Source organism: Hippichthys cyanospilos, chromosome 12 (genome assembly GCF_059441005.1).
Source record: "Hippichthys cyanospilos isolate Australia breed blue-spotted pipefish chromosome 12, RoL_Hcya_1.0, whole genome shotgun sequence".
NCBI lineage: Eukaryota > Metazoa > Chordata > Actinopteri > Syngnathiformes > Syngnathidae > Hippichthys > Hippichthys cyanospilos.
In genome coordinates, this window is record NC_142380.1 from 11,174,413 (window position 1) to 11,196,864 (window position 22,452).

The window sequence follows — 22,452 nt, forward strand, 5'->3', positions numbered from 1 at the left end:
CTCACTAGCTATGCTAATAAGACTAGCGTCATCATGGGTGTGACATACATAGGCTCAATATGGAGTTATTGTCATAATAAAATATTCTACTTAAATGTTACTTTTCATCAAGCTGTTGTCATACTTGGGTGGTACATTTTTGTGAAACCTCTGGCAATAAAGTTGAAAGTCCACACATCAATCGCGTTATTGTGGTGGATTTTACATGCAGTTGCAGTACATGTCTAGTCATTGGCTAAACATCGTGTGTTTAGTACAAGATCAAAAGGAGAAGGCCACTCACTCAGTTGTTTTGCACGTCACTCTCATCCATTCCGAGTCGTTGCAGCTGGCCTAGAGTAGTACAGTCCGATTTTGAAAGAACAAATCATTGTTCATATTCAAAAGAAGGAAGTGCTCACAGGGTCCAAAAATATCTCAAGTGGTCGATGCAAACATATCACTCTCATTTCACTTTTTCATTTAGGTCCAATATGAAACCCTTACTGTGCCCTGAAGCTACAAGAAGTGTTCAATTTCACGCAAAACCAATGTTAAATAGCAGATTTATTATTAACGAGATAAACACAACCTTCTCCCAGCATTAAATAAATCAGTTTCAAAGTCCATTAGCTAGTTATCACATAAAAGACAGAAGTCTAGGAATGAACGCGCTTCCCCATATGTGCCACATAACTGATTTGTGTTAAGGGTTGCAGAGGCATTATTTTCAACATTTTGGGCACACAGGGACAAAAAACAAACAAATCCCAACAGATTTCAAATCGACATGCACAAAAGGAGTGGCCTTGTAACATCGGTAGTGTGTAGCCCTTGAGGTTAAAGTGATGAGAATTGATGTAACAGTACCATTGGCTTCACACACTCTAGAGCCACAATGGAACATTTAGTGCTGGCGTCTTCATAAAATTGACAAATCAGCAGCAACTTTAGGACAAAAAAAAAGGTAGAAAATTGGAAAACAATCATTGCTGCTTTGGATTTAAGACTCAATAACTATGCAAAGGCACAAACATATTGTAGTGCAAGGGAATTAAAAAAAATGTGACATTCTGATTATCCAAAATATAATACATACTTTTTTAAGTATGCCTGCACAATCCAATGCATCAGCGGCATCAACATGGTGTCCCTACAAAGACAATAATGGCCACTTTTGATTGATACTAAATATTCATTTAACAATGTGTTTTGAACTCTTAATATACAAGTGTACAACAATTTGGATACAGCTCTTGCTTTGGAGCTCATTAAGTGTATGTGTAATGGAGCGATACAGTTTATGTGGAAAACGGAACATCAGAAGCAACATCGACCATCCCGGGTCGTCAAAAGAGAATTAAAAACTGTTGATTTAGTGCATTTCAGATTCATTCATACTATTCCTTTGACAGTATAGACAATATAACCGTGAAACAAAAAAAAAGTTAGTTTTCATGCAGGCTTTGGAATAAGGCAGCGTCAAGTACCCATCTGCTTCGTGTTTTCCCTAAATCGCTACGTTGTGTCCAGATGAAGCCACACTCGACATCAAGAGGATCCATCCTGGCCATGATTATAGTTGCCTTGTCGTTTGGGAGCAATGAACATAGATTACATGCTAAATATGGAGTCATTTGAGGCCAGTGCTTGGCAGGGGGGCGGGGGTCACCGGGCTCGTGCGCAAGGGTGGGCTTTTGGGAGTGTGGTCAGAGTCAGTGCAAACGTCTGCAGGAAGGGTGCTTTCAGGTGCGGGGCTGGTCGGTGGGCCCGCTCAGGAGCCGGGAGCGTGGGCCCTGCTGAGCGCGATGGCCAGCTCCAGGTCCCGCTGCTCCTGGAGCCGCAGTCTCCGCATTCGGTCGTGCTCCTCGCGCTCACTCTCCCGCTTGGCCCACTCCAGCTGCTGGCTCTCATTTCCAAACTGCGAGAGCCAAACATTGAGAGGTTAGCCGCGGAAACGAAACGGAGGCTAAAAAGGCGAAGTTGACCGGGGGACAGGGCTGAATTCTGGATGCAAATTTGGGTGGAGAAAGGACATCCAAAACATGGCCGGGATGATTTAACAGAATTAGAGGATGTTTCGATTGATGATACAGGAAAAAAAAAAAAAGCAATACAGATGATAAAAAGCACACCAGATGTTGCCCTGTGCACACGCGAACTCCAAATTGTTTGCGTTGGACGGGACGTGTTCATGATTGCGGCACATGCAAAAGCTTAGAGGCAGACAGTCTGACTGAACCTTACCTGCTCATCTTCGCAACCTGCCAGGAAAAAAGTACAAAAAAACAAAAACAAGAAAAAGGAAGCCCTTTGATAACTCTTCATGCTGACAAGAAAATTGTTTCTTATGAAATAAAAAGGGGGGAGGGGGCAAGGGGGATAAAGACAGGGCCGCCATGCACCGTCATACCTCTTGAAAACCTTTATGCGTGCAATGAACCACTTCAAGTTGACGGAGTAACTTTCAGGAAATAAATACATTCAGCTTACATAAGCCACGTTTCCACCAAGCATTAAAGTTTTGCTCAACAACGACAGGACTTTAAAATCTGCCTTGGAAGCTCAACCCCCCCCCCCCCCCCCCCCCCCCCCAAAAAAAAAAAAAACAACAAAAAACGAACAAACAAAAAATGTAAATGATGTAGGAGGTTGCCATGTATTACGTGTTCCCACCTTAATATACTTAAAAGTTTTCTTTCTGTGAACTCCCCAGACACTACAAAAACAAGGGATCTGCACTGCTTAGTGGAATTATAGAACGGAGCACCAAGGTGTCCAGGTCAGTCATGCAGGCTTTGCTTCTCCTCCGTAACAAACTCAGCCAGTAAAGTCGTGCAAAGTGCCGGAGAGGGTTACCAATGCTGGACAGCCATCTTTTCAAACAATGGCAATTGGTTCTTGGGCTCATGCAACAATAAATACAGACGGGGGAAAAAAAAAAAAAAAAAAAAAACTTACGGGGGCAGGAACATCTTTGGAAGCTCTACCTGAGCCTGCTGGAGCAAAAGAGAGGACACTTGACTGCCCGCTCTGGGGCGGCACTTTAAATCCAGATGTGCAATACTGTATTACACAATTTTGACAGGAAGCAAAGTGTGGCGAGCTGACAGCACGCGCACACACAAACACACACACACAAAAAAACGATAGTCAGCAAGGCGAACCTGGCGAAACATATAAGGCGATTTTGCCTACAAGTTTTTTTTATTTGATTTTTTCCGATTTTTAAACACAATGCGTAAAAATGAAACAAATTCAAATCAAGTTTTGCTTTAATTCTAGCTAGCGTTTAACGTACGTATGAATTCCCTCTTAGATTTGAAGTGCAAAAAAGCCTAGAAATACTTGTGTAAATGAAGCGTAGTACAACTTGTATCAGATTGGTAAAGTGCACACTTATAACCATTATCAACATTGTTCAAGATAAACATTGCAACTTGTATCTCTTGAATAAAACAAAGCATGTATGTATGTTATACTGTATATGTATTTGGGAGCTTGATCTTTAGTGCAAAGTGATGATACATACTTTCTTGTCTAAGATGCTTATTAGCTGTCTTATTCCCCTCGCAAAGCTTGACGTTTGACATAGTAGGGTGGGTGCTGAAATCAGTTTGTTGTGCTACTACTGACTTTGGTTTGCAACGGGCTTCAAAGAAACGTTTGCAGCGTGGTGTCACTTGATTCACGTCTGTCGCCGCAAACCTAAACCACTGATGATACAACGCCTGTCTTTTAGGAACAAACGGTTCGTTTTCATTAGCTGTGGCCATGCTGCGCTAGCCTGCTGCTTGGCTTTTGTGTAGCGGAAATGGGACAAAGGCAGAAGCTACTGAAGGTCATGAGGGCCAAAATGTGCCGTGGCAAACAGTGGAGGAATATTTAGGGGAATATCAGATACTATCAATCTCAATTATTTTTTAAATTTCCCACAACAATAAACCAAAATTATCCGGGAAAAGAAAAACAAACAAAAACCTTTCAAGATATCGTCCAGGCCTGCAATTGCAGAATGTCTTACATCAAGTTAAAAAGGTCAAAATGCATTTTTGGGGGGGCCCTGGCCCCACCATTCCACAAAGGTGACTTGTTCATTTTCGAGGCGATTCTTATCATGGCCAATTCTAGCATTATTTGTTTTGGGGTGCTGAGCTCCAGATCAGACAAGATACATGTATCTGTTTTGTACATTTTGACGCTTTTTGGTCATTTGCATTCAATAAGTTAGCGTGGCAGTAGTAGTAGTTATTTTGCTATGAAAATATTGCCTTTCAAATGCTTCATTTAAAAAGGGACTCAATTTAAAAAGAAAACGCTACTAAATTTAGGGTGTACTGGGATTCAATTTGGGTGTTTGATCACTATCAATAATGGGCTAGGACTGCATGGTTGAAAAATTCTACAAGACCTCCACTTAATAAGCAAGCATCCAATAAACGCACACCACAAATGTGTTTAGCTATTTTTTGTCGCAGAAAATTCCAGCAACATACAAAAAACAAGTAAAATTTAAAACATAATTAAAAAAATGGCCAGAACGTTTAGAGACTTTAGGATTTTGAGCTTTGAACTTCTAATTACTTCAAATGGGGGAAAAAATTTGCTTGAATTGATTGCATTCCATTTTGAAGGGTGCACTGTATTTATTATTCGTGCCCTACTATATTTTACATCGCCCACAATTTTGGGCCTTTCACTTCCCCTTTCCGAAAGAGGCCTTGCACACCTATGCCACTCTGCATGGTCAAGCAAAGGGGAACGGCAACTTTCTCACGCCACCGCTTCTGCATAAAAGCAAAAGTGCAAGGTCACAGCGGAAGGGCAGGCAATGGCCACGGCCCGCTCTTTTTGCATGACTTTACACGTTTACTCACAAAATGTGTGTGGACAAGAGCAATTCTCTGAACTATCAACATGATTATAAGAAGAGATCTGAATTTTCTTCCACAGTTTGAAACAGTTCCAAGATGTCATAACCTTTTTCAAACTGTCTTCAAAATACCCGAAAAATCAAATAAGAGAAGAGAGATACTAAAATGAATCATTTTTAACAGTTCAAGTTGATACCTTGTCTATATTGAATTTGATAACTTCATTTCATGTAGAGTTAATAACTTTCAACACATTTTTTCACTTGCTGTCGACTGAAAATGACATCACATGGTCAGGGCTCAGGTAACGACTAATAATGGCTCACCTGTTTCCTGGGTTTGGTCATGTGACATTCACATGCTGAGCTGTTATTGGTTGTTCCCGAGTTCTTGAGCACATTTGATGTCATTTTCAGTTGTGTTTTAAAGTATTATTGTACATATGTACATTTGGTTATCAAAGTAACTATCAACTAACTATAAATCTTTAAGCAAAAAATGATTGAATAGCTTTAGTATTCTTTCAAAGTAAGGGTGTCCAAACTATAGTCTGGGGGCTATGTGCGGCCCGAGAAATATGGAACTTGTTTGCTTAAATTCATTCATGATGGGCCCCATCCAGGGCCCCAACTATTTGTTTTGATCAATATTTTAAAAATTATATTCAAAAGTCTTATTTCCATAATGCCTTATTGAATTAGAGTAGCCCATTTAATACACGAGGGAGATTTTAAAGTTTATACATTTCTGTTAAGCCCCTTCGGTCATCGTCAAAATGCTCATTGTAGTCATGAGTGATTGTTTCATTAAGGTGATTAAAAAAAAAAATAATCAGCAAAATATTTTATAACTTTTTCTTCAGCTTAAAACCAAGATATTGGGGCTCCTGTGTTAATGATATATAAATATATAATTCAGCATCAAACGGTTCAGTTAGAAAAAAATGTTTTTAGTTTAAGTAAAGATTGACATTTTTTTTGTTTCAGACTAACCTATAACCTGTGTAAATCTCTGTAAAATGAGTTAAGATTGGCTGAAAGTTGATTAATATTGCTTTTTTCTTTTGTTAATATTGAAAAAGATACAATTTTGACCGATAATGATCTTATTTATAGTCACCACGGTGACCCCACCCCCATCCACCTAGGAGATGGCTTTGCAAAAAATAATTGAGAAGCACTGAACCAGAAGGTTGTGTCACTGTGAGCTCATGAGGTATCTCAAAGTTGCAGGTTTCCTGTTGACAACTTCAAAAGAAGAAACTACTTTCATTCTACCTTGCAACGTAATTAGGGAAGTGGCTTTTTTATTTTTTTGTTGGGGGGGCATTCTGGCACACTTGAGTTTGTTGCGCTAAAGCAATGCTTCTCCAATAGTTGGGATGACCCCAGGGAAAAGGCTTTGTTTTTGTCATGTGAAGTGTAATTGCAATAAAATAAGAAATTTCTGTTCTGAAGTTTCAGGCACTTTGTTTCACCTGGGTATTTTTTATAATAAAATATAATTGAGGAGCACTGTGCTAAAGGAACATCAGAATGGAACCCTTGAGTCGGGACTGTGATGAGCTCACAAAAGACAAGTATTTGCAAAGAACTGCTGCTTGTGCTAGCAAGCTCTACTCAGACACTCACAAACTATGCTTACCGTAGGGAGGGGCAGGCCGGTTAGGCACACTTTTCTTTGATGGCAAAACAGGATTGTCAGTCTTCTGTTAACATATAAGGACAGTGATTTAAAGAAAAAAAATCAACAACCGTCACTCAGTGAGTAGCCTCTGGCATTGTACTAACAGTGTTCATACATGTGGTTGAAACTGAAGAGAAATAAACCAGTGTGATGAGAGAGGCATGCTAGATCATAGCATTCAGAAAGTTGAAATGGAAACTGTAATTACAGTATAAAGATTACCGTAATTCCTTATACAGACACCGTGTCTCAATTAGTCACTGGGTGCAAATAAACGCATCCGCTCCAATAGACACCCCCCCCCCCCCCCACACACACACACACACACACACACACACATTCATACAACACTATTGTCACAACACACACACATTCATACAACACTATTGTCACAGTCACAAACCGACAAAACTGTTAGCAACTTTCTGTTAACCAAGAAAAAAAAAACAAACAAAAAAAACATCGCAAATACATAAATCTGACAAAGGCAAGAGTAAACATTTCATGAAAATGAACAAATTCTGCACAAAAACAACCTTAGTACTTTTGCATGTATCTGATCTAAGTTTGTATATATATATATTACAGTGTTAGATAACCAACACCAGTACAGCATCGACTTTTGCATTTGGTGCTGATGATATGGATGCAGTTATGGGAATGCGGTGTTTTTCACATCGCTTCATGCAGATTTCTCACTTGTCGAATGTTTAGACATCTGTACTGTACCGTACTGTAAGATTTTAATGGAGATATCAGAAGTGGGCAGTCTGTGATGACGGATTGTCCGTCAGTCCATCAGTGACCGACGCCTGTTTTGCCGATAGACCAATGAGTGACAGCGGCGAATAAGAATGTTAAAACGGATATGTTTCGTCCGTCATTGTAATGGTCAGGACAGACATTCCACTCTTTTGCCTGCTTGTGGTGTTGATTGCTTCCATTGACTAAAGGATGGACTCCCTAAACAGCGGACTATAGAGTTAAATGTGTGGGATGAGTAATCATAGTTCAGTACTTTCACATTAAAAAAGCCCTCCGGTCTCGTGTGGCGTTAACTTCAATCAATACAGTTACAAAACCAAATGCCGTACAGTTAGTTGCTAATTAGAACAATCCAAGGGATTTATGTCAACCCTCTGTCCAATTAATTGCCCATACATGATGTCCTACACACTATTAGGAAACTGAAATTTTGGCTATTTCAATAAAGCCAGGCATTTTAGAGTAAAGAAATTTGCACAGGATTCATCGGAGAATCCACAGGAGATGATTGTTGAAAGAATTATAGAGGCTAGTCCCATCACCAACTCTTATGCAATCATAACGCAACATTTGATTGTGTCCCGTCATTACTCGACGTCTTTTTGGTGTGAACACTAATCAGTTTGTGATAACATGTCTGCCGAGCTACTCCTTAAAAATTTGCTCTGTCGTAGTTAAAAATGTGTTTCTGCATTTCAGACGGACTGACGATCACAATTTGGTCTGGCTTGAAAAAATGGCTGACCCACGATGACGTAAGTGGGGCAGGGCACTGCCGACTGTCAGACCAGAAAAAATGTATGTTGCCCACCTCTGGTAGATTTACAGAATGTTTTTTTATTCTTTATTTGGGCAAAAATAGGGAACTGGCCAAAGTATTTTGAAGATGTCAGACTCACATTGACGCAACAGGTACACATTTATGTTTGGATGCTGCCTAATTCCTATGTTTTTCTTTTAACACTGTTATGATGCATCTCCCAATCGTGAATTTAAGATTGAAACAAAACAAATACTGAACTGTGTCACTTAAATCACAAAGTGTAAATCAATCATTGTTGTTTGAAACTCACCTTGGTCATCTGGCTAAAATCTGGAAACCCGGTGTTGCTTCTTAAAGTGTTGCCTCCAAAGAGGTGGTTCGGCACCCGAACCGACTCTGCAAACGGAGCACAGACAAAGACTTGTGGAGAGTTTTCAAAAGTTAACATAAAATTTACTCATGAGCCATATGCTTTAAAATTACACTTTATTCCAGTGAGGAACCCACGTGCTATTTTTAGGGCCCCACGGCTGCTCAACGTTCCATGACATTCGCCCAAGTACGAAAAAGTGGAGGGGGTGGCGGGGTCTGTTTAACCTGACGTATGCATCTGATTAGCTAATTAAAGGCGTCAGTTGGAGCACTGTTAAACCAGTACTGTGCCCAGCTTGTTTTGAAGCTTTGTGGTATGCCGCTTAATGAAAAAGAGAAGGAAAAAAAAACATACAGATGGTTACAGTGAAAAAACAAAACATTGTAAGTGAATATGTTTGTTGTGCATGTGCAACCACAAGAGGGCCCATTCATGTGGAGGCCGACCGTGTGTTTTCTTTTTGGCACAGTAAACCGACGTAAGTCCACAGTTGCTTCTGTGTTCGTTTGATGACGGGCAACGTGCCGGTCAGCGACATAGCGTCCCCTTTTACCTTTTACCCCTGTCGCTGACTTAAAACAACTTCCGCACTGAATGAAGAAAGTGAAGCACAGCAAGCGTTAAGGTAGGTGGTGGTGATGGTGGGGGGCGCTTCAAGGAGTGACAGACTTTCTGTTGTGTTAGGCTCCTGTCAACCTCCTGTTTTTTCCAGGATAGGTGTGTGAGTGAGGGTATTTTTAGTTTGCCTGTAGTTAAGTGAGCAGGCCCTCATCTAAAAATAGTCAAAAACCACGGGAACATCGAAGCCATGGTCAGGAAAAATGCAATTATGACATGTCATCCAAAAAGAGTGTTGCACAATGTTCCTTTACGTGAATAAGGGGTATTACATTTCAGAAAGAAATATTTCTATGGACAGGGAGGGGGAAGTAATGATTTCACCAACCAGTATGGTGTGTGTGTGTGTGTGTATATATATATATATATATATATATATATATATATATATATATACACTGTATATACTGTGTATATATATATATATATATATATATATATATATATATATATATATATATATACACTGTATATACTGTGTATATATATATATATATATATATATATATATATATATATATATATATATATATATATATATCCAATATATATAACCAAATTTATGCAAGTATGACGCTGGATATCAGTTGCTATTGCATGTCCTGTATTTAATGCTGTATGTATGTTGCTACAGTTCTTTAGTTTGGCTAATGGTGTCATATAGGGTTTATGTCTTAGACTATTAAAGCTGTAGGTTGTCAGTTATGCGTTGTTGTAATATCAAGCTAAGATCTCAAGCTGTCACTTCATGTCTGGTTGCTTTCAGATTCTAGTTGCCGATGATCACAGAGGTTACAATGGATTTTCATGCATAAAGATTTTTTGCTTTTCCATTTCCATGTCCTATTTGTTTCTGGGTCCAAATGAGTGAAATAGGGTTGAAATTTATGATTATATCATCTGTCAATCATTCCCATTTATATCAAAAAAGGGTTTCTTTCTCTCTATTCAAAAACAAGACATTCCTTCAAATTGACTGCATCAAACATAGCACATAAATTAAAATTTAGTTACTCGTTTGGTCTGTAACATACAGTATCAGAAAATTTTATATTAATCGCAACAATAGTTTTGTGTGATGGTATGGAAAGGTGCTAGTACCTGAATGCTTTGGTTTTGGGCTGGTGGATGAAAAGCCAAGACGAGCACGTACAGAGCCAGGCTGAGCGGAACAAAGAAATAAAGTTCTGTGATTGTGCTCAGATTCAATGCAATGCCTTCAATGTTTCACTGTCACCTTTACTGGTGGCTTGGGTTTTTCTGCAAAGGGGTCAGACGATGCAAACGGGTCCGAATTGCCTGCCCCACTAAAAAGATTACCAGCCGAGCTACTCTTGAAGGGATCTGCAAGGACATGGAAAGTTTGTGAGGAAGGAAAATAGGTTGCATTTTACTCTACTCTCATTCTTCAAAAGGACCATTGAAAGGATCTAGTTTGAAGGGGTCCTCGGTCTGGAAGGGGTCTGCTGGAGGGCCCTGTGCAGCATTGGTGTTGAACATGGCTAGCCTTGATTTAAATGATTCATCCTGAAGGGAGCGAAGACAAACAGTCATTCCTCCAACAGATTCGATAAGCCATATGACAATACTATATAAAATTGGATGCTCACCGCAGAATTCCTGAAGGCGCCGTTCTCCTTCTCTGAGAACAGGTGGCTCGAGTCTGCAATGTTATTTCCCCCGGCAAGGTCCTGCAGGGCGCTGTTGTACTGCTCGATGGTCTTCGTGAACTCCTTTTGGTTCTCCTGGATCAGTGACAGCTTGCTGCGAGCCTGAAAGCACCGCAGGAAAAACAAAAAAGACCCTTTCATCCACATGGAAAAACATACCGGGTTATTGTTGTACTCATGAAGGATTTGGCCTTGGTCAACCCTTTTCTTTCTTTCTTTGGCATCCTTTACCAATTTTTTTATGCACACTTTCATAGATTATTTAGTCAACACAATAAGGCAGGAGGTAGTCTTTTGGGGCATTCGAGGCAACTTCACAGGGATGCACTAACTAGCTTGTCAGATTAAAAAAAAAACGTTTTGAACTCTTTGGCTGCTGGGAAATGAAAGTAGAGACCTTAAGGAGGTTGTTTTTGTATACATCAAAAAATATACATTTCTAAAGTTAATTCAAATATTTTGTCAGTAACTCAAAACTAATATCCATCCATCCATTCTCAGGTGGCGGGGGCAACAGCTTCATACGGGAAGCCCATGCTTCCCTCTCTGCAGCTTCTTCGGCCAGCACTTCCGTGTGGCTGGAGTAGCAGGCCTCAAAACTAGTATCTATTGTCAATCTCGCACCTGCGCACTCAAATTCGGCTTTTGGGTGAAATTCAGAACAAGCTCCAAAAATCACAGCAGGTGTTTGATCCTTGAATTGACGAATAAATATCCTGGATCAATTACAGCTGGTGTTTAAACAGTCATCCTCATCATGCTGGTCACATTTTGACATAATGAGACCAAGACGACACCTAACAATAGATCAACAGTCCGTTGCCAGTGAACCTTCAAACAAGACGTTCTCAGACGGAAGTGGCCACTGAGCTTGGAATATCACAGAGTGTGATCAGCAGGTTGCAACAAGGCTATCGAGAGACTGGAAGAGTCACATAAAAACGTACAAGTGGACATCCTTTTGCCACATCACAAAAATATTGGCCGGAGAAGTCAGGGAGAGCGCTATGCTACTGATGTAAGCAGGCGAGCTTTTGGTGGTGGCGGTGTTACGGTGTAGGAAGGGGTTGTCCATTTGGTACAGAACTGCCGTACACTTTGCGAAGTGTATCCTTCAACTTCAATGTCCTAATTTCATGATATATCACTGTAGCCCTCAGAGGGGTTGAAGTCAAATCAGTCCAAATTTGATACACACACAGTACTTTCAATGTCGGGTTATGTGACTCTTTTGGATGGGCTATGACTTAAAGCAGATCAAGAACAGGAATCATTTGCGATATCAGATCTTCTTCTGCATCTGTAGTGTAGAAAGGCCAATGGGCTCATGCACTGTACTGTTTTCCTGGCATCCATTAAATAGCCTGACTAATAAAGTCCCCAGGTAGGTAATGTTAATATTGTCAGCATTAAAGAGAATAGAACCTGCAGAAGATGCAACAGAACTGTTCAATCACACCAAAGTGAGAATGCTATTGACATTTAAATTCTTGAGCTGGCTGTAGTTAAGCCACATAGCGACCATCTCTCTAGGTCCTTGCTTACCTGGCCGATCTCTTCCTGGGTGGTTTTGAGAGACTTGACAATGCTTTCCAGCTGGACGCGGCCCGTTCGCAGGCTCTGCTCCAGTTGTGCCTCCTCGTCCTGCAGGCGGCTCAGGTCCGCCTTGGTGCGGCTGACTTCTTTCTCCTGGCTTCGAAGGTCATTCTCTTGAGAGCGGATTTGGCTTTGCAGGGTAGAGATCTGTGAGTGGACAAAGATGATTTGTTATTTCATGAATAGTTTCCTATGAGGTTAGGGGGAAACAAAAAATCCTAAACAAAGCTAACCGTCTGTGACTCTTCCTGACACTTCTGTTTGATGTCGTTGAGCATCCCCTCTAGCTTAGAGCGCTGCAGTTCCATCTCATCCAGACGTTTCTGGGCGTCGTGCTTCTGGGACTCTATGTCCTGCAAACTGTTGCTCTCCCTGTCCAGGTCATGCTGCATGTTCTAAATAAATAACACATTTGGCCAATACATTTAGAAAATTTTATGTCTTTCTCGCCAGTGCCAATCTCTCAAGCATATTTTAGTTTACTTGAACAGCGTGATTTTGCCTTCTGATGGTTTCCTCCTTTTCTTTGAGCTCATGTTCCAGGATTAATTTATCCCTATAAAGGAAACACAAAGATTTCAATCAGTGAATGTTATCCATAGATGAATAGATACTTGGAAGTATAACAATATTTTAACGTTACAGCATATAACACACAGGGCCTTGATCTACAGAATTGACCAAACTGCTCTTGTACTTGAGCAAGTTGTGGCCACTGAATATAGACGTGTAAGTGAAATGCACTACAGTGTGATTCAAAGTATATGGAATTAAAAAAAAAGAAGAAGATGGCTGATTTGACTTGCTAATGATGACTGCTGCCGGACACTGCTTTGCTTGGCAGTTCCTCTCTGATGAAACAGCTGATAGCAGCGGCAGCATGACTCTCAAATGTTGATTTAATAAAAAATAAATAAAAGCCTGCCGTTTCACGAAGCTCATATACCATTATTTTCTTTTTCCTCAAAAGGAAGAGAAACAAATCCCGCCTCGGCTGCTTTGAGAGGCTCACCTCTGTAGTTGACTTATTTCCTGACTGAGGTCATCTAGCTCTTTGATGCCCGTCACCTCTGCGGGCGCTAAGGCAGTGAGGTCCTGTAGCAGGATGGAAAGTCCGAAAAAAAAAATGAAATAAATAACACATAGGAAAAGCACAGAAAACGAGTGATGAATTAGGATTTGGATGGGTGGAGCTCCCCCCTGATGTGTACAGCAGCACAAAAGACAGGAAACAAATGCATGTTGTGCGTTTTGAATAGCCAACCACACAATGCATGAAAAACACTAACAAGATGAGACAAAGGAATGTGCCATTTTTAATCATGATGTCATGCCAAATGCAGTTTGAGGAACTTTGACTGAGCTCAGTAACCATTTCTTTGCTCTATGTCCCTTTCAGGTTTAAAAGTACTGACAGAACTTTTAAAGCAAGAAGTTACATCACACGCTATTTACACTGACTTTAATGTCAAACACAGAAAAAGGATATTCTTTATTTTGGATAAAGACTATAAAAATAATTTAAGAACAAGCACTATTGATAACGTTTGATATTTGTTTGATTACGGATGTTACATAGATGTATGCATGCACATGAATATATAAAGCTACAATATACGCATATACAACAAGATTAGAAAGAAAGCGAAAATGAAACAGTAACAGTGGACATGTGCAGACTATCTGAATGGAGTAATTACACCCCCTGGTGGCAAATCAGCAAATACTGACATTTAAAGCGAGAGCAGTACGTTTACTTAGTGTTCCAACAGGATAAAAAAAAAAAAAAAAAACAAGTTATGTCAATCAGGATGGAAGGTAGGAAAAAAAGCAAAAGAACAAGAAGACGATTTAGCGAAGCAGAGCCAGAAAGCACAAAGCAGCGGTAAAAACAGTACCTAAACCCATCCATCAAGGGGCATTCAAATCAAGACTTACAGGAAGCGTTGCTGAAGATGCTGCCATACTTGTTGTCCTCTCTGAGGGTGGAATCATGTCTGGTGTGAGAGTAGTTGGTGGGTCGATGCCTTTGGTGATCTTTTGCTGGATCAAATGCATGGCCAGGGAGAACTGTTCCTGTGACAGCTTGCCCGTCTGCTTGGTGTCTGCGAGGCCCCTGCACATGAGAGACATTGTTGAAGGGAAACGACAGAAATCACAATCAGACTAATTCAAAAATGAGATTAAAAAGAGTGAAGGTGTTTTGTAACAATTTGGTTCAATGTCAATGTACACTTTCAGCGGGTGGAAAAAAGGAGCCTGGTAGAAGGCAACAACTAAGTCAAACACACTGAATATTGCCAAAGACATGGTGCCACTGAGGTTCAAGCTGTCAAGACATATGCAACTGGGATATTTCCTTTTTATATTTAAAAAAATAATGATAATAATCACAAAACATTTGAACTTAAGTAAAAAAAAACAGGACTTAACTTGGTCCTGTTATTTTGTAGGGAATTTTGAGAATAAGTGGACTTTATAATGAGGATTTTTGGGGCCAGTCATGATTGCCAATCAGTGATATTAAAAAGAACCGATCAGATCAGATGATGGAGGAATATTTCTATTAGAAAAAGTTGCGTATTTACTGCATATTCTTGCATAGTTTTGATAAAGTATCAATAAAAAAATATAACATTTATAAAATAAAGCATTTTGCCATGGTTTAACAAGTTTTACCATGCCCAAAACTGACAGAGATGCAAATAAAAACATCAATGATTTTTTGATGGCATTTAAGAATTGGCCAGACATAAAGTGAAAGTTCAAGCAGATAAAAACTACTTGAGAAAGTAATCAATGCAAACAGTGTATTGTGTTTAAAATACAATATTGTAATTAAAAAATTTTACCGCCCAAATACTCCAGGGAAGCAAATTATGCTATAGCAAACATTACTATAATTCAAAATGTCACGTTAGTGCAAATAAAAGGCAAAATGTTTCCCCTCAATTCATTTATACAACATATACACATTGTATTGTATTTTTCACATTACATTCGTGGTTGATGATTTTGTAAACGTGTTTTCATTTGGCTGGTATGGAATTCTTTTGAGTATAATTTTTAATTTTTTTTTAAACATTTTTGTTTATTTTGGAATAAATCTGTAACAAGATGTAGAAATATGGAGGCCTTTCTTTTTCTTTATGATGACACCCAACTTGCATGAAAGCCTAAGACAATGGCTTGGTGGGATGGGTGTGACAGGTATCACCTATTTTGAAATATCAATTACTGCCACCTACAGGACTGGAGGCTAACAACATTATGGCAACTTGTTTGAACAGTTGTGTGCTCTTCATAGGAATAGGATAGAATAGAACAATCTTGTTTAGTTCTTTATTTTTCTCCTTAAGAAACGCAAGATAGTCGAAAGAGGCCTCACCAGATTTGTGCTAGCATGGTCTGTGAGAGACTGGAGTGCATGAAAATCTCGATGACCTCCGTTCCATCGACCAGTCCGTCATTATCCGTGTCTGTCTTCTTGAAAATGTCGTTGTATCGCTCCCTATCGGCCACCGGCACCACCCATTGCTGCTCTGGCTGGAATTTACCAAAGCAAACATGATTTGTATTATTATTTTTATGATTACTATTTTAAGACAACTTAAGTCACACAGTAACAGAAAATTAAGTTTTAATTCTCTATCCATCCATATTCTATAGCAGCTTATCCTCACTAGGGCCACTGAAGCGCCGCCACAGCCACCATCTGAAATTGTTGTGAGTGAGTATTCCTGTATTTTGCCAGATTGCCAAGAGTGTTTTTTTTTGTAATAAAAATGCAGGAAATAGGACTTATACAAATTTATTTGCCACATTAAATGTAACCCTGATCAAGTTGTGATGTAATAAAATGAAAGTGACCATATGGGAAAGAAATGGGAGGCTTCACTTGCTGTGCATGGTGAAACCTGTTTGTCAAAGTGTCACAAGAGAACAACACCTGAAGCAATAACAAGGTAAAGAGTAAGCGGCAGAATGGTGGAATGTAGCAAAACAAGTTGAGCCACTTGTTTGCAACCAAATACAATTCTCCATGAAATGTCAATTTTGCAACCCAAACCGTTTCTGTCCTATAGATCACTAATACATCAAAATATACTATACAAAACATACATGTACACTTTGCTTGCAATTAATAATTTAATTGACCTAACACCAAATATTGCTAGATGGGCAGGTAGTAAATAGAATACCGGGTATATGTTTTTAATTAAGATGAGGATTTCAATTAAGATTAGTAAAGTATTCACTGAATGGTCTTAGTAAAAAAAAAAAAAAAAAAAAAAAAAAAAAAACAATGAATCAATAAAATAATTAAGAATAATTGATCATTAAAACATCTTTAGTTGCAGACGCAATTTTTTTTAATAACCATGATAAATATCTCATATAATATTGATCTCATGATTTATGAACTATTCATAATAATCAAGAATAATTGATTACTAAAATAATCATTACTTGCAACAGCTATAAAAAAAACATGATAAATATCCCATACAGGAATGTTATCATGATTTGTGAACTATTCCTATATTTTATTTTTTTTAAGCAAGAAAAGTAAATTATCCTACATGACAATGTTTAAGATTAATGAGGTATTTACTGATTTTACAAATATGTATGTACAGAATTTCAAAATCTGAATCTTAGAAATATTATACCTCTTAAAACAAGGATAAGATGCAAAAACAATCTAAATTACTTTTCTCAAGAACTAAAACCAAACTGTCATACAAATTAAATCGGGAAGTTTTGTGACATCACAATCTGTCTACATTCTGATAAACTTGCTCACAGACACATTAAATGGAAACCTGAAAAAAGATTACCTGGCAACCACAACAGAGACCGTTTTTACTTCAAAAGCCATGAAAAAAATAATGACAACATTTTAATGTCGTCTTATAGGTGTACAGCATACCTGTTTGCTGGCTTTAAAGGAGTGCTTTGGAGTTAGTTTGGCTGCCGGGCTGACAAAAGAAGATGCGCCGGCGAGGGGAGAGACGCTTCTCGTGCTGTCCTTGAGCGTAAATGGAGTGGACTTGGAGGGCAGCACGGCCACAGCGCCAGGCATGGTGCCCGCCACCTTTTTTCTTTTGGAGGGCGGAACGAGGGATGGAGGCAGGACGGTCGGCACGGGCTCTTTCTCCATGGCTCGGTACACAAGATGCATGACCTAAAACAGTAAGCTAAGCTGTGAGAACAATTGGAAAAAGGTGTTTTTTATGTAGACTGACAAGCTTGTAAGATACCACAATAAATTCTTCTTTGTCCAAGTAGCCATCTTTGTCTGCATCACCCAGGTCCCAAATCTGCATGGTGACAAAAGCACTCGGTTAACTTGGCGCTTTGAATAACTGAGGTAGAAAAGCGCTATACATGTGTAAGTCCATTTTCCATTTGGTGTTTTCCAGGGATTTTATTGAGTGTATTCCTACAAAAAGTGCTGAAGTTCTAAGCTATTCTTGGCTGGGGTTCGTTTTCTTGATAACGTCATAGCAACTTTTTTCTTTATTTTCTTTTTGTAAATAAGTATTTGTCCAAAAATCCTTTTTTTGGAAAAAGTGATAGCAAGTTGTCGACTAACAGGCTTGCATTTCTTTTTTGCTAAATCTAATATTATGCAAGGAAACTTTTTTTTTTACAAGCACGAGGAAGGAAATTTATAAAAGTTGCTCAAAAAAAAAAGTCACCCATCACCACAATGTTCTCATCTGAAGCAAACAAGTGGTGGTGCTAGAGCAGTAGTAGGAGCCCATATGTGTGTGGGCTTAAACTGACTTTTTTGCCACCCAGGAGTACACTCTAGTGTCAATTTAAAAGTAATATTAAATGGTCTATAGCAGTCACCAACACCAGTAGTAAACATTACCTTGCCCAACACATCCAGAGGTAGTTTGGAGTTGATCAAGACGGGCTTGACTTTATCCCCAGAGAGGAGGCCATTGACTGGGGTCAGACTCTCAAAAATGCCCTCGAATTTCCCTTTTTCATCGGGCTGGAAATCAAAACGGATAAGTAAAACAGGGGAAGAGAAAATACAGCATGATAGTGTAACATATCAAAGAATGTTAAATTAAAATCTCACCCTTATTGCCCAATGTGAATCAGGAGCTGGAGTGCTTAATAAAGGGCTGCTTGTGTCTCGCTGGAAAAAAATAACATCAAGTTCACCACATTTATGGAATGAGAGGTGCAACTACTATCCAAACTTTAGGCAGACCACTACCAAAACAAGACTCTTATCAACAAATATGTAAAAATGATCCGTTTTTAGACGGGTACCAATTCACATGACTACTATTGTGGTTGTACGTACTACACAGCAGCAGTGTTTAACTGCACTCCATCATACTGACAGATAATGTTTAATTATCTTTTGGGGAGTTTTTATCACCTCTACTGAGGTCATTCGCTGGTTAAACACAATTGTTATGTTTATTTGCTAAAAACAGCAAAAATAATTATTCATTAATTTGCCCTGGAAACTTAAATGAACCAGAAATAACAGAAACAAAAATAAATACAAATATAAATGAGTCCTCATTCTTCACACGGATGACATGTTAATTATGTACGTTGAGTAGAGCCAGTTGAGGTGGTTCGGGCATTTGGTTAGGACGCCCTGGTGAGGTGTTTTGGGCATGTCCCACCAGGAAGAGTATCCGGGGACAACCCAGGACACACTTGAGAGACTACTGTATGTCTCTCAGCTGGCCTGGGAACGCCTGGGGATTCTCCAGGAGGAGCTGGACAAAGTGGCTGGTAAGTGGGAAGTCTGGGCTTCTCAACTCAAGCTGCTGTCCCTGCGTCCCGACCCCGGACAAAGCTAATGGATGGATGGGTGACATTCACATACTATATCTATATATATTAAGCCACGGTTTATTTTTTAAAATACCTACAAAATGGGTCAGTTTGACCTGGAAAAGAATAAGAGGTATTAAGGAACTCAAGCTGCTGTCCCTGCGTCCCGACCCCGGACAAAGCTAATGGATGGATGGGTGACATTCACATACTATATCTATATATATTAAGCCACGGTTTATTTTTTAAAATGACTACAAAATGGGTCAGTTTGACCTGGAAAAGAATAAGAGGTATTAAGGAAGTCAATCTGAAGAACGATCACAAATTATGACTAAATTACATACTTTTTTCATTCATCAAAAAATGAAAGTGCTAAAATATAAACAATGTCTAACCATTTTGTTATGTTGCTTTCTCAGGAACAGGAATAGTGTTCCTTGTGTTTAACAATCCAAGAGTCACAGAAACATTTATCCATCCGTCCATTAACTGTAGCTACTTACCCTCACTAGGGTCGCTGGCTTGCTGGTGCCTATCCCAGCAGTCTTTGGGCAGTAGGTGAGGGACACCCTAGACCAGTTGCCAGCCAATCACAGGGCACACAGTGACAAACAGCCATTCACGCACCCAATCAGACCGAAGGACAATTTAGAGTATCCAATACACCTGCCATGCATGCTTTTGGAATGTGGGAAAAATGTGGCTCCCACCTAGCCGCCTAGTCTCAGAAACACTACTACTACTACTGCTGCTACTCACAAATTTAGGAGGTGGCACCGTTTGTGTGAGCTTGCTGATGCTAACGTCGAGCCCTGCCTGGGCCGAGGCGACCAGTCTCAAGGCGATAAAGAAACCCTGAAGGAGAAGTTGAGGGAAGGAGAGCAAGAACCACCCAGTGACTGATGCACACATCAACATACACAATGACATCAAATTTTAGTAGAAAAGAAAGTCTGTACGTTACCCGCTTGTCCAAATAGCCTTTTCGCTCTGAGTCAGCCAAATCCCATATCTTTGGGGGTGAAGAGTGGGGAGAGTAACATTTAATCTCACATAGGTGTACAGAATATTACTGATTACCAACCACTATTTCCTGGTGCACCAGGAAATATCATATCAATTCGGATTCATTTACACTGATATTTGTATCATTGCTTATCTATCAATGCCAGTAAAGTACAGTCAGTGACAGGCACAGTGATTAAATCACCTTCACTTAAATGCAGAAGTTCATAAAACACAATTCTTCATTGATTTCATCAAGTAGATTATATAAAGTCCACCTTGAGTTCAACTAATATACAGCGGAACAACAGTTCCTGATTAATCGCTCTAAAAAGAAAACTGAGGCAATATTTTCCATTGCAGATGATGTTAATTAATCTGTTATGCATAAAAAAAAAAAAACAATAACAGAAAGTATTAAGTCCCTCCTCAACTCTGAAACTGAAATGAAACTTAAAGACATGAAAAAGGTGCATTAGTGGTACGAAGGCTTACTATCGTCATCAGGACACTCACAATTCACATTTATCTGTTTGGGCAAAGTTGGTGATGAGAGTGCAGAATAAGCAAGCAATGCTATGAAATACATTAATGGAGGGTAATAACAAATTGGGGGTGTTTGGGATGAGAAATCTACATTCTAACATGGTTAAAATCTCCATACAGTTGAACTTCCATGATGAAGGTTTTTTTTTTAATAATCAGGAATAAAGCACTTAAAGAAAGATAAATGACTAATGAAATAGACAAACTAACAGAAAACATCACAACTCCCATTACTAAAAAACTCTTGATGGCATATGAAAGAATAAGGAAAGTAGAGGGGAAAAAAAGTATTGTTTGGAAAGGTAATCCACTACTTATATTTTACTAAGAGTTTCTTCTTGAATTCAATTGTGTTTCTTGTAGTATTTTTCAAAAGGGCCAACACTTGGGACTTTCTTTAGCCCCATTATGGCTTAATGAACAGTCACAATTAATAAGGTTAATATTAGCACCAAACAAATTCAAAATGCTCCAGATTAAAGCACACTCACAAGAACATACTTAATAAAATTGCATATATTAAAGGGATACTCTGTGCGGGCATTCAATTCCAGAAATTGAGTGACTGAATCACACGGGCAGGTGGATGACGTTGGTTTGGACCAATTTTTAACTGTATGAAAAACAAGCGACCGAATGAAAACTATTGTGACTTTCAGTGAAATATGATCTTCTGCAAACAGATTTTCCAATGTCCTGGACTGAGATGGCATTATTTGTATTTTTCCTTTGAGATGTTGTTGAAGCATCAGGATTTTATTTTTTCTTAGGCAAAATGTACCTCAGCTCAGTTAAGGTTGGGAAACAGTGTTGTGTATTTGATCGTCAAACCTTTCCGAGTGTGATGTCTGACAGCCCAGACTTTTTCAGGAACTGAGCTGCATCCCCAGCTGAGATTTTACCGCTATTCACTGGATCCAGCTACAAAAAAAGAATAAAAGATAGATCATGATGAATGAGAACTCTGTCGCGCAATCAAGTCATAAAAGTAATTAAAGTTCAGGACCTGTCTGTAGTAGCTCTCGTAGGTTGGGTTTCCACTCGATAACTGAGGAAGAACATAAGCAATGTCGATTTAAACATAGTTAAGCGTAAACGATTGAGCGGCACTGGCATTTACTCGCGATTTGTTTCTTCTTTTCTGTCACCCGTATAAACTTTAACGTCCTAACTAAAGGAAGTTTAGCAGCTATACGCACCCACAAACCAAGCTAACAACGTGTCCTAAACGAAGAAAGAAAACGTAAACATGTTAGACTATAATGTTATGTTTAGAATTAGTCATTGTGTCAAGGTGGCGGACGATAAAAGCGGAAAAAAGCTTTTTTGAAGGTAGTTATGAAGTGGTTACCTGGCTGAGAGTCATGAGCGCCGCCATGTTTCCTGGTGTCACGGGAGCGCGCGTCCATCCGCCTCATAGGGCGCGGGCACGAGCAGCGCAATTTGCGTCACTTTAATGATTCTGTTTCCAGTTTGGTTCATTGCTTTAACATTGCATATCTTTTGAGCCCTACTTTTGTACAATTCGTTCCCAGTCATAACACTTAAGGATGCATGTGTGTGTTTTATTTTATGTTTTATTTTTATAGGTAATCGTTTACCAAATACGTACGCCGACCATGTTCTCTCAGCAGGTAGCGCGACTATTTTCTTGAACCGGATTGGATTGTAACGAGTGGGCGGATTTCAAAACAGGACACGCGGAAATTGTACACGTTAACGAACACCGTAACTGTTTCCCTGCTGGTTTGGGCA

At 39.3% G+C, this 22,452-nt stretch overlaps 1 protein-coding gene across 1 annotated transcript; it reads right to left on the reverse strand.

The window, feature by feature from the left end:
* Window positions 1–528: 528 nt before the first annotated feature.
* LOC148414829 (uncharacterized) lies at window positions 529–22,123 on the reverse strand. Its single transcript, XM_088429821.1, is given in 25 exon segments — window positions 529–1,674; window positions 1,677–1,900; window positions 2,227–2,243; window positions 2,941–2,975; window positions 6,498–6,561; window positions 8,378–8,463; window positions 10,160–10,220; window positions 10,296–10,402; window positions 10,477–10,585; window positions 10,669–10,830; window positions 12,274–12,471; window positions 12,558–12,719; window positions 12,808–12,880; window positions 13,337–13,419; window positions 14,263–14,440; window positions 15,713–15,870; window positions 17,258–17,512; window positions 17,589–17,648; window positions 18,209–18,334; window positions 18,425–18,484; window positions 19,906–20,001; window positions 20,111–20,158; window positions 21,529–21,618; window positions 21,704–21,745; window positions 22,049–22,123. Coding segments are annotated over 25 exon segments (2,583 nt in total). The 5' UTR covers window positions 22,076–22,123; the 3' UTR covers window positions 529–1,612.
* Between the last annotated feature and the right edge of the window lie 329 nt (window positions 22,124–22,452).